The sequence below is a fragment of the Myxine glutinosa genome, chromosome 8 (assembly GCF_964187855.1).
Source record: "Myxine glutinosa chromosome 8, kmMyxGlut1.1, whole genome shotgun sequence".
NCBI lineage: Eukaryota > Metazoa > Chordata > Myxini > Myxiniformes > Myxinidae > Myxine > Myxine glutinosa.
Window position 1 is genome coordinate 70,779,360 of NC_136268.1, and position 12,575 is coordinate 70,791,934.

At 44.7% G+C, this 12,575-nt stretch overlaps 1 protein-coding gene across 6 annotated transcripts in view; it reads left to right on the forward strand.

Moving 5' to 3' along the window:
- Positions 1 to 12,575, forward strand: part of ATG13 (autophagy related 13) — a 79,526-nt gene that overhangs the window by 17,247 nt on the left and 49,704 nt on the right. For all 6 annotated transcript variants that reach the window (XM_078783382.1, XM_078783384.1, XM_078783383.1 and 3 more), the window contains exons 4-7: positions 4,701 to 4,820; positions 5,322 to 5,368; positions 9,488 to 9,628; positions 12,405 to 12,445. In XM_078783382.1, coding sequence (XP_078639508.1) covers positions 4,701 to 4,820; positions 5,322 to 5,368; positions 9,488 to 9,628; positions 12,405 to 12,445 — 349 coding nt within the window. The remainder of the gene's footprint in view (positions 1 to 4,700; positions 4,821 to 5,321; positions 5,369 to 9,487; positions 9,629 to 12,404; positions 12,446 to 12,575) is intronic.

Below are 12,575 nucleotides of genomic sequence, written 5' to 3' on the forward strand. Positions count from 1 at the left end.
AATCTCACACTCTTACTATGTCTCTCCGAAAAGATCGACTGGACAACCCTCCCATCTACTTTCTCAACAATCCTCTCCAAGAAGTTCTGTCGCTCAAGCTTTTGGGTCTCACCATCTGCCATGATCTTTCTTGGGAAAACCACATTTCCAAGCTGGCCTCCAAAGCCAGTCGCCGTCTGGGCATCCTCCGTCGTGTGCAGTCCTTCCTACGCACACCTGAGCTCCTCACCACATACAAGGCTTTCATCCGCAGCTCAATGGAATACTGTTCTCCCCTATGGGCTGGTGCTCCTGCCTCACACCTGGCTCGGCTTCACGCTGTTGAATCCAAAGCTTTCAGAATCATTGGAATCTCCCGCGATGAAGCTATCTCTGAGGGCCTTTCACTCACTCACCGCAGGCAGGTAGGTGGTCTTTCTGTCTTCTACCGACTCCTCTCCGGCCTTGCTCTCCCAGCTCTCTCTGTGCTCTGTCCCCCAAATATTCCTACAGGTCGCACAAGATCTGCCAGCCACCCTCTGATGGTTAAACTGCCGAAATCTCGGCTCTCTGCTCACCTTCACTCTTTCATTCCTGTTTTCTCCCGCCTCTGGAACAAACTCCCACACTCACTTCAATCACACTCCTCCCTCCAGGTCTTCAAAACAGCTGTTCACCACCATCTCTTATCTTCCCCCATCCAAAACCTTGATCTTTTCTACCCCCACTAATTCACCCCAGATCCACCTTGTTTGAAATTCCAACTTCTTTCCTGGAAGTCTTGGCAGTGTCCATATGTTTTATACCTCTCCCACCCCCCCCCCCTTCCCATGCCTCCCCCCCAAAGCCCTCTCCCTCCCACAGTTCTCTCGATGTCTCCATGTCTCTCGGTCCCTGCTCTCAAATGTTGTGTTTGTGTCCTTCCCCCTCTCTCCCCATCTTGTCTACCGCTCCCGATGTTATTTGTTTTGTGTCTGTTTGTCTTTCTGTGTGATTAATGTTCGCTCTTTCACGAGCCTCGATCTTGTATACAAAAAAAGAAAAAAAAAAGAAAAAAAAAAAGAAAGATATATTAAGTTCCGAATCAAAACCAAAGGTTCTGTATTATTAAAAGTGAAATAAATAATTGTGGAAACCAAATGCTTTTGTCAAATTCAATTTATTTTTCGAGAAAATTGTGAGTTATTTGAAAAAAGTGCAAGGTTGCCAATATTTTTGGCCACGACTGTAGGTGAGCTGACTAATATACATAGGATCAGCATGTCAAGCGGTGCCTTCTGCTGCATACCAGGTCAGTGTTTCACGTGGTTCCTTCTGGCACATGCCTGGTTGGCATTTCACATGGTGCCTTTTGGCACAGGCTGTATCATTGAGTGACGTGGTGCTTTCTCGGACACTCTTCTGCGCATCAGGCGGTGCCTTCTGTCGCATGCCTGGTTGACATGTCACACAGTATCTTCTGACGCACATTTGTCCAGCGCATCATTGGGTACCTTCTTGCACACTCTACGTCAGCTTGTCATATGGTGCCAGGTTGGTGAGTCAAAAGGCGTTTTGCCGTGTCATGTGGTGCCTTCCAGCACACGCCGGGTCAACGTGTCCCGCAATGCCTTCCACCTCAAGCTGGGTCGGTGCGTCATGCAGTGCCTTCTGCTGCAATTCGTTTCAGCCCATCTCACTGTGTTTTCTGCCACTAGCCGGGTCAGCACATCATGTGGTCCTTGAGATATTTGGCCACGGCCAGTTAAACCATTTAAATGGATTAGACTTCCCTACATTGTTTTTCCCTTCAAATTAAACCATAATTAATGATTTTCAATGGTTTTCCGAAGAAAAATTTTTTTGCATTTGGGTTCCCCGACAGTTTTATCATCTTCAGTCTGCTTGGAAATCGGCCAACATCACTGCATTACGTAAAGAAAAGATCCAAAAACCGATCCCCTTAACTACGGACTTGCTTTTAAATCATCAGCAAGTTAAAATAATCCATCATCACAGTTGACTAGGGCATGCCCGTACTATATATACTAGGGCATTGCCCGTACTATATCTATATCTAAAATTATATCCCCCCCCTCTATTTACATGAAATGGTTTGGTCCAAAGCGAACGGCTTCCGGAGTTTGGTAAAGAAATCGCCATCGCGTGCACAAACGCGCAGGAAAGCGAATGAATCGCAAATTCGTTTTTATTAGTTTTAAAACATAGTTTAACGCCAACATAGTTTGCAAACGTGAAATAAATGAATACGCTCTCAAATGTGCCATCCGAGGCAGAGTGTGTCCGCCACGTTCGGCACACGCGATAGTTCGCTGCTCTCTGATTGGTTGAATCGTTTTTTGGACATAGCTCGGTAAGTAATTGTCCGATTAATATGAAACCTTGAAAAGGCACATCCTCGGGTCCCCAGCAATATACCTGGCAAGTTAAAAGTATATCGGACCCGTGGTTGTCGAGAAACAGCGGTCACAGACAAACGTACAAACGTACAAACAGAGATTACTGGAATTATAGATAGATAGGACGTGCCCGTAAGTGCGTGATGTTACCGTACAATGAATGTATCGTCCCGACGCCGCAGCTCGGATGGCGCTGCAGTTAATCGGGCCCCCAAATTCCTCATCGACGATAACTAAACAATATATTATATGAATCGCACCGTACATACCTCCTTCTAGATCTTGTTCTTGTCTTGATATACTCACTCAGGCTCACTCTATCATGACTGAGTCCTCCCAGCTCCTCCAAATGGCGCCCGCTCGCCGCTACGTAAGTCCGGAAGTGACGTCCTCATTTGACTGTCCGGAAGGTCGCATATCGCAGGAAAGCGAAAGAATCGCAAATTAGTTTTAATTAGTTTTAAAACATCGTTTAACGCCAACATAGCGCCAACATAGTTTGCCGACGGGAAATAAATGAATACGCTCTCAAATGTGCCATCCGAGGCAGAGTCTGTTCGCCACGTTCGGCACACGTGATAGCTCGCTGCTCTCTGATTGGTTGAATCGTTTTTTGGACATAGCTCGGTAACTACTTCTGCGATTAATTTAAAACCTTGAAAAGGCACATCCTCGGGTCCCCAGCAATATACCTGGCAAGTTTCAAGTATATCGGACTGGTAGTTGTCGAGAAACAGCGGTCACAGACATACAAACATACAAACATACAAACGTACAAACAAACATACACACAGAGATTACTGGAATTATAGATAGACTAGGGCATGCCCGTACTATATATAAGCTAGGACGTGCCCGTACGTGGGTGCCCGTTCCTTGCCAAAAAAAAAAAAAAAAAAAAATTTGTGTAGGGGTGTGTGTGTGTAAACATCCTAGGGCGTGCCCGTACGTGGGTGCAAAAAAACATGCGTGCAAACAACAACAACAAAAAAAAACTTTGAAACCACGTGGCAGTAACGACCACAGAACCCCCCCCCCCTCTATTTACATGAATGGTTTGGTCCATTCGCAACGACCACAGAACCCCCCCCCCCTCTATTTACATGCAATGGTTTGGTCCATTCGCAACGCCAAAGCGAACGGCGAACGGCTAAATCGCCATAGCTCGGTAAGTACTTGTCCGATTAATTTCAAACCTTGAAAAGGCACATCCTCGGGTCCTCAGCAATATACCTGGCAAGTTTAAAGTATATCGGACCCGTGGTTGTCGAGAAACAGCGGTCACAGACAAACAAACAAACGTACAAACGTACAAACGTACAAACAAACACACAGAGATTACTGGAATTATAGATAGATGATGAAATCCTTACTTTTCGCCAATGGCCTCATATCAGATCACCAATTTGGACTCAGACCAGGTCACTCCACCTTGTACATGCTGATCCTACTCTCCGAGCAATGGATGGGGGCTCTTAATGTCAGACATGAAATGAGGGCCGTCTCTCTAGACCTATCTTGAGCTTTCAATACAGTCGAGCAACCCTCCTTGCTCTTCAAACTCTCTGCTGATGGCATCCAAGTCCAACTCCACACATGACTGACTGACTTCCTATACTCTCAGCCAATGTGTGGTGTTGCTCTCAGTGGAATCCTTTAATCTCCTCTCCAATCTCAGCCAATTATACAATCTCCTCCTTAAGATGACCCATGGGCCGCAGTGCTACCAAACGTGGCTGGAATAATGGGGCCTGCTGTGGGATTTATTGGGGGAAAAGAACATCAAGTTACTAGCTTAAATACAATTTTCAAGTTTTAATTTCTCTTTTGTTCTCTTCAACTTTGAAGTTGAACACTTCGAATATGTCTTTGACTCTTGACAAATCTCACATTGTCACTATCTCTCTGAAAGGACCATCTGGCAATCCCCCACATCCCATCTATTTTCTTAACAATCCTCTTGAGGAAGATCAGTCACTCAAACTCCTGGATCTCACTATCAGCCATGATCTTTCATGGGCAAACTCATTTCTCAGTTGTGGCTTCCAAAGCCAGCCATCGACTAGGCATCCTCCATCGTACAAAGTCTTTCCTTGGCGCACACATTTTTGTGATTAGCTATGTAAACTAAGGAATAGACACATTAATAATTTATTTTAAAAACTCTTGGCATGTCTATAAATCGACTGTATTTAGGTTAAACTGGCCTGGAAAATGCTAGATGTATCCTAGATATGGCCTGGAATTTTATATAGGCTAAGGTGTACAAACCCTGCTTGAGGAATGCCATCTCATTCATACAACCTGATGTGCATGTTTCAGTTCAATCTGGCAATAAAAGACATTCCTGAAGTCAGTCAAGAAGCAAAGAAAGTTCTTTCCACCAGGATTCCTGCTGTGGGCTTCCCAATGTGCGTGGAAATATCTTTAAAAACATGTGAGGTGAGCCATTTTATTAAATTTTAGCAATAACGTGAAAGTATGTCATTCTAGTCAAGCAGCGGGTACCGAACTAGTTGGTGCCAGAATAGATGGCATTGTTGTTTAAGTCACGTGACTACTCTTGCCATGAGAATTGCAGCAAACGCCCTCGGATTTAATCCCTACTAACGATCCACGGTCCCAGATGAATTAACTACTCCACAGCTTTGATGCACCAAGTTTGCTGTGTGACACCTTAGATGATTTTGCATTCACAACACCTCGGATCTTGAAACTTGCCTTTTATTCTGAAGTAACGTTGCTGTGTGAATACACTTTTGGATTTGACGTGGAAAACAAAATGGAGTTGGATATTTTTGGGTGATTTCATTATTTATTTATTTATTTTTTCCTCTGTGTTGCCATTTTTCCCCCATTTTAATTCGGTTTTGCTCACACTACCAGTATTATGTTTCTTGGTACTACCCCCACAAAGTAAATGTTGTGGGTATTTTTCTTCAGGGTGACTCCATGGGTTTGGAGGTCTGGAGCTTGGAGGTTCATGAAAAGTAAGTGTGCATGCATATTTGCATGTCTTTATGTGCATGTTTTGTTTATTACATTATGAAAGGCTTATGAAAGGATAAACTCCCTGTAGTTTTACATGAGTGAGATGGATTTTAGTAGTCAATGGGCAAATTAACATAGCATTTAGGATTTGAAGCAGTGGTAAATGGGCTCGGATGGGACACTAAACAGGCCGATGGTGTGTGTGTTTTTGTGATTTGTAGTCCGAGTTGGTGCTGTCTTTGGCCATAGTTATTCTCATGTTAGTCTGTCGTGTTGTACTATTATGCAACAAAATTTAAAAAGAAAGCTGATGCAATCTACATACTTGAGACTTGATTTGCTGGGACTGAGGGTAGAGTAATTGAAATGGATACCACAGGCATCAGGATTTTATATGTACTACTAGCAGGAGTACGCCACATTGCCAGGAGAGGTGTGAGGAAGGGAGTGGAGGAGGGGGAGGTGAGGGGGAGAGGGGTGGGAAAGATGTACTACATATACATCTTTTGGGGCTGGGGGGGGGGGGGGCTAGGGGTGGCTTTGACAGGCCCCTCCGTTTTGGGGGAGGGAAGGAGGAAAAATTTCCCCTTGCAAAGACTGCTTTAACCTCAGTGTTGCCCAGGTAAAAAGGAAATTGTAATTCCCTCTGCCACCATCACTAGGTGGCGCTACACGGTACACATTTACATAGTGAATGTATGCCCCTCCCCCGGTCCCCCAAACCACCGCTTGAGGCCGCCGCCACATAGCCTATGTTACCCCCCAGACAAAGTTGTATTTGTATTTGTAACCCGAGTAAAGTATATAATTGTTCATAGCTGGAGTACCTGGCGTTGCTCAAGCGAAAAATAAACATTAACATATTTGAAATGAGGGCAAATATAATGGAAAAGCAATTACATCCAAATCAAAATCAATCATAACAACTGCTCCTGAAAGTCTAAGACCGAAAGTCTAACAGCGGCGTAGCCGGACTTGTAAAATATTATAAACCACAAACACATAGGATTAGCTTTTTAAACAGCCACTAATGCTGTTTATAACATTAAACAAAGAAATTTGGAGGAATCCCGACATCCGTGAGGTAAGTTTTACTTTCAGAACTGGGGGAAGATATACTGTAATCAAATGCTCCACAAGGGTTGGGTTAATAACATGCTATCATAAACCGAGGCGAATTCCTTACTTCAGCAGTTGTTAGCAGGGGCGGATCCAGGAATTTCAAAACGGGGCGGGGGGAGGGGGGGGGGGGGGGGATGAAGGGGTGTCTGGGGGTCCTCCCTCAAGAAAAAGAAAAAAATGATCGTCAGAAATGCCATTTCATGCATTCTTGGAAGTTTCTGCAGTTCCTTGTGTTCTTCCCTGGTCCAACAGTTCAACAGATTCGCGATGACTAATGGTCAGATAGAGGAACTGGGGAAACGACTTGCCCAGCTGTTCCTTCTGCTATAAATTGATGATGATGATTGTGTGTGTGTGTGTTGTGTGCATGCGTGCGGCATGTTTTTTGTGTAGTTCTACTGGAACTTTCTGATATGGAACTTTCTGATTTGTGTATTTCTCGCGAAGTGATTGTTATGATCTCCTGAGTTAATTAGGCTAATTAACGACAAAGAATCCAGAAGAATTCCCATGTTTCTAAACGCACGCCATGTTAAGGTGTATAGAGTAGCTTAATAGGTCTTTCCATGGCATGCCATTCTCATTACTAAATAAATAACAAAAACAATGATAATATTTTACAAAGCATTTATTCCAACTCGAGCACTGTAGCAGGCAGGTATGCTGCAAGGCCATGAAAACCGAAGAAAATTTGGTCCATTTGGACCAATGGGCTCACTAGTAGATTTAAAAGACCTGTGCACTCCCATAGTGTGAAATGATGGCGATGACGACTGTGTGCTGGTCAAAGCCCCGCACCGCCAAGCGCCTCGGTTGTGAAGCTCAAAGCAGAGGGTTCTCCCCACAAAGCCCGGCACCGCCATGTGCCTCGGTTGTGAAACTCAAAGCAGAGGGTTCTCCCCACAAAGCCCGGCACCGCCATGCACCGAGGTTGTGAAGCTCAAGGCAGGAGGTTCTTCCCCCAAAATATATCAGATAGGACAGCGGAATGTGAATTATTTTATTAATCGTAAATTATGCTATTTTGGAATAGACGCCGCTTGTGTTTCTGAATGAAAATGTCACACACATCATGTGGGGATATGGTGAAGTCATGGTGTATGTTCATGAGGGCAGGAGACGCCATCCGACGTTCTCCCATGGAATTTCTTAGGTAGGTCTTCAGACGACGCAGGCAAGAAAAAGAGCGTTCAGCCTCATCGGAGCCTACAGGGAGGGTGCATCCAATATGGAGAAGGAAATTTGATGGATGGAAATTCGTCTCCATCTACTGTGCAGAAACGATCCATGAATGTGCTTGGAAGCGTGTTGTTGGGCTTCCTTCTACAAAACATCTACCAGTCTCTAAGCTCATTTATCAGTCCTGCTCCATGTTATCAGTTCCATGTCGTTTTTCCAACACAATAGCTTCTGATGTAGGGCTGGAATGTCGCAGGTTTCGGCGATTATTGCAGATGGCATCAGCAGAAACAGATCACTACCTTCCCGATTTTCAGCACAGAATCGGGTGTCCATTTCCTGGCTGAGGTGGTCGAGAAATGGAATGCACATGTTTCTGAGGTAGAAGAGCAAGGGAGTGTTGGCTGCAGTGTATGGACGATGGATTTGTCGTTTTGCAACTCTCAGCATTGTGACATCACCTCCTACAGATTCTATTATGGCCTTAGCGTGATCGAACCACAGAGAGAATTCAGTTTCAGCATTTGACCCCAGTTGAGTGAGTGCGTCGTTCTTGTCGTCATCATAGAGTATGTCTCCAGCACATCCATGCCGTTGCGTTGCAGAGGGGGGGCGGGGGGGGTGCACACCCCTGCACCCTCCTCCTGGATCGAAGGGGGGGGGTGCGCACCACCTGCACCCCTTCCCCCGGATCCGCCGCTGGTTAGTACCTTACTCCGCTTATCATCGATTCATGAGCCATACACCGCTTCAATCCATTAAGTTTGTATTCACGACATTGGGATTAAAGTGTTATGGTCATATTTACTATATTATTATGATTACTATTACGAAAACGATACTACTGATACGATACACTACTGTATTAAGAAATCTGGGCTTAATTTGTCCGAAACAGCCCGAAGGTGAGGCATGAAGCCTAATGCGTATACGTACTGTTTTGTTGGTAGAGACGTAACGCCGATGCTTTCGATATTTGTTGGTCATTTTAACAATCGGTTTGTTTGTGTTTCACACTGAATGAAAAGCGTAAAGGTACAGCATGGTGATTGTGATATACGACAGGTTCGACAATATTGTCGTGTTCCTCGTGATTAAAATCTTCCAAGGAAATGGATTGCCGAACGAGCTTTAACTCCGAGGCGTTCAGTCAAAATATAGCGGAGAATATGCGTGGGGGGCGGAGGGTGTGTGGGGGAGGAGTCAGGGGTTCGTTAGTGAGGGTCGGGGAGTATTTTAGCCAAAAACAAGCTTTTGAAAAAAAAGTTTTTGAATTGTTTTTATTAATCACTCTATAGTGCTGAAGTCTTTGTAGCTATGTGAAAGGTAATATTAAATGATCCCCGGCACCATTCCTTAGTGGGTGCAGGGAGGTGTTTAGGCCCTCACAAAAAAGAAAAAAAAATTGGCCTTGAAACAAAGAAAAATGATTTCTTCAAATTGCCACCAGGATTAGAACAGCACCGGGCAATGCCGTATGCAATAAGTTTAGCACATTTAACTTTGTACTCTGAAGAGTTTTCAGATTCAGTTTTCTGAACATTTCAAGTCACCAATTCAGCGAATTCCATCTGTTTTCCACGATCCCACAAAATTATATGGCTCGAATGATATACTGGCTCTACAGTGAGGTAGCAGTTCCTCGATGAAAGTGAGCAAGTGGGGACAAAGCACATATTTTTATATTCAGCAAAGGGCTGTTGTTGCAGAATCTGAGGTAGAACGATAATTTTGTGTGCTTATGACACTCCAATATATCTAGCATGCTGTGGTATTACCGAGTTTTGAATACATGTTTGTGTGCGTGTTTGTGACAGGTGTGATTGGGATGTAAAAGTTTCACACACAGTCTACAACCGTTTGTCCCTGTTGCTGAAATCGCTTCTGTCGGTGACGAGGGTCACACCAGCATACAAGTTGTCTCGCAAGCAGGGCCCAGATTTTGTCATCTTGTACAGGCAAGAAACACTCCGCCCCTACCTTTAGTGCCTCATCCAGTATGGTGTCTTATTTTCTTCTTCAACATATAATTGTAGTGTTTGTAAAATATCAGCAAAATACTACATTTGGATCATGATGGAATGATTTCAGCATTTCCACTCATATACTTTGCTTTATTGCCTTTTTACATTCAACAATTTAATCCTCATAAAAGAGAAACATGAAGACTAAAGCACAAAAAAGCAAATGGAGATATGTGTGTTGATAGTAGTGAATGGCCTGGACATAGCTCTTCCTTTCACACTGATACCAAGCAAGTTTGTAAATAAAATTGAGGCAAAACAAGCATATAAAGGACGGTAAAGGAAGAGGAAAACGTTGAGAATAAAACTATAAACTCAGCTATAAGATAATGCATGGTACAAATGGGATTGATAAGGTTCCACGAGCGTGATAATGATGACCCATGGAGATTTTTCTTTTTTTGTATACTGAATCGAGGCTCGTGAAAGAGCTAACATTTATTTCACAAACAAATCAACCAGACAAACAAAATATACAAAAAGAGGGAGCCGAAGACAAGATGTGGAGAGAAGGGGAAGCAAACAACCACAACATTTGAGAGCAGGGAGAAGTGTGGGAGGGAGAGGGCTTGGGGGCAGGAGGTGTGGGAAGGGGGGGGGGGGGGGGGGGAGAGGTATAAAACACAAGGGGACCGAAATTAGCGGGGGTAGAAAAGGTCAAGGTTTTGGATGGGGGAGGATAAGAGATGGTGGTGAACAGCTGTTTTAAAGACCTGGAGGGTGGAGTGGGATTGAAGAGGGTGAGGGAGTTTGTTCCAGAGGCGGGAGAAAAGAGGAATGAAGGAGTGAAGGTGAGCAGAAAGTCTTGATTTTGGCAGTTTAACCATAAGAGGGTTGCAGGCAGATCTTGTGCGACCTGTAGGAATATTTGGGGGACAGAGCCCAGAGAGAGCTGGGGGGGCAAGGCCAGAGAGGAGTCGGTAGAAGACGGAAAGACCACCAACCTGCCTGCGGTGAGTGAGTGAAAGGCCCTTGGAGTTAGCTTCATCGCGGGAGATTCCAATGATTCTGAACGCTTTGGTTTCAACATCGTGAAGACGAGCTCGGTGTGAGGCAGGAGCACCAGACCAGAGGGGAGAGCAGTATTCCATAGAGCTGCGTATGAAAGCCTTGTATGTGGTGAGGAGCTCAGGTGTGCCAAGGAAGGACTTCGCACGACGGAGGATGCCCAGTCGGCGACTGGCTTTGGAGGCCAGATTTGAAATGTGGTTTTCCCAGGAAAGATCATGGCAAATAGTGAGACCCAAAAGCTTGAGTGACAGAACTTCTTGGAGAGGATTATTCAGAAAGTGGATGGGAGGGATTTCCAGTCGGTCTTTTCGGAGAGACATCGTAAGAGTGTGAGATTTATCAGGATTGAAAGACATGTTCCATTTGTTTGCCCAGTCTGTGATTTTGTCCAGGTCTGCAGAGAGTGAGGAGGCTGCAGACTGCCGATCTGAGGGATGAGGAATGGAGCGACAGAGAGTAGAGTCGTCAGCAAAGAGATAGAGAGGATTTTCAAGAGAGTCAGAGAGATCATTGATGAAGACCAGAAAAAGCACAGGGCCCAGAACACTACCTTGGGGAACTCCAGCCTGAACAGGAAGAGGAGATGAGAGAAACCCATTCAAGGCCACACGTTGACTACGACCAGAGAGGAAGTCCGCCAGCCATGCGTGGAGATTTCCATGGATACCAAAGGAGGAGAGTTTGGTGAGCAGAGCAGGGTGCCAGACCGTATCGAAGGCACGTGAAATGTCAAGGGAGACGGCTCTAATTTCCTGTTTGGCGTTGAGGACCTCCATCCATTGTTGAGAAAGCAGAAGCAGCATGTCCAGAGTAGAGTGACAAGGTCTGAAACCAAATTGATGATCAGAGATCAAGCCATTGGAGAAGAGGAAAGATTTCATATCTGAAGCAATGATGGATTCCATGACTTTGCTGATAATTGGGAGAAGGCTGATTGGTCTGTAGTTGCTAGATTCTGTTTTTGCACCTTTTTTGTGCAAAGCGGTGATGTTGGCTGATTTCCAAGCAGATGGCAGATGACCTTGAGCAAAAGAGAGGGTGAAGAGAACAGAAAGAGGGAGTGAAAGAGCGGAAGAACATGATTTTAGGACCCGTGGGCTGATGCCGTCAGGACCAGTTGCAGAATCAGAGTCGAGCGTTGACAGAAACTTTTCCACCTTGTCAGGAGGAAAGGACACAGAGTCCAGGAGCAGCTGGGTACGACTGGGTACGGTGGGTACAGAGAGGGATGGGTTTGGGACACAAGATTTAGAGGCAAACACAGAGTTGAGGCATTCAGCTTTTTCACGTGCGGAGATGGAGAACATTCAGCGATTTGGGATGTTCGATCACGCAAGAAACCGTGGAACCCTCCTCGTTTTTCTCCTTTGTTTGCGTTTTTAAAGACTTTGTTTTTGTTTAAAGACAATTGTTAGCTCAGGAATGTAGTTGGGATTTAAATTTGTTGTTTGTCTGTCATGGAAAGACCAACGGGAGAATCTGTGGAACTATTTCTCGAAAGCCCACGAGTGTGCCTTAACTGGCACTGTTTTTGAGGTTTGTGGTTTAATTTACATGAGGCAGGATGTTGGAATGTTAGAACATTGAGGATTCACCCCTGGAGAATACAAGCAGTGTACTAATAAGCATAATGTTGCTGTCTTGTCTTTTTTTTTTCTCTTTTTTTTTTTTTCTCTTCTCTTCTTCTTCCTTCTTCTAGAGTGTACCTGGGCGAAGTACAAATGGCATGTCTCGGTGAAGGTAAAAAAGCTTTGAGTAAAATTCCAATTTTTTTTCTTTTACTCCAGCCAGTGGAATTTTGTGTATACATATCACACTACTGCAGTCGAGGCCACTATTGAAAGCATCTACTGTGACTGGAAGCATTGTA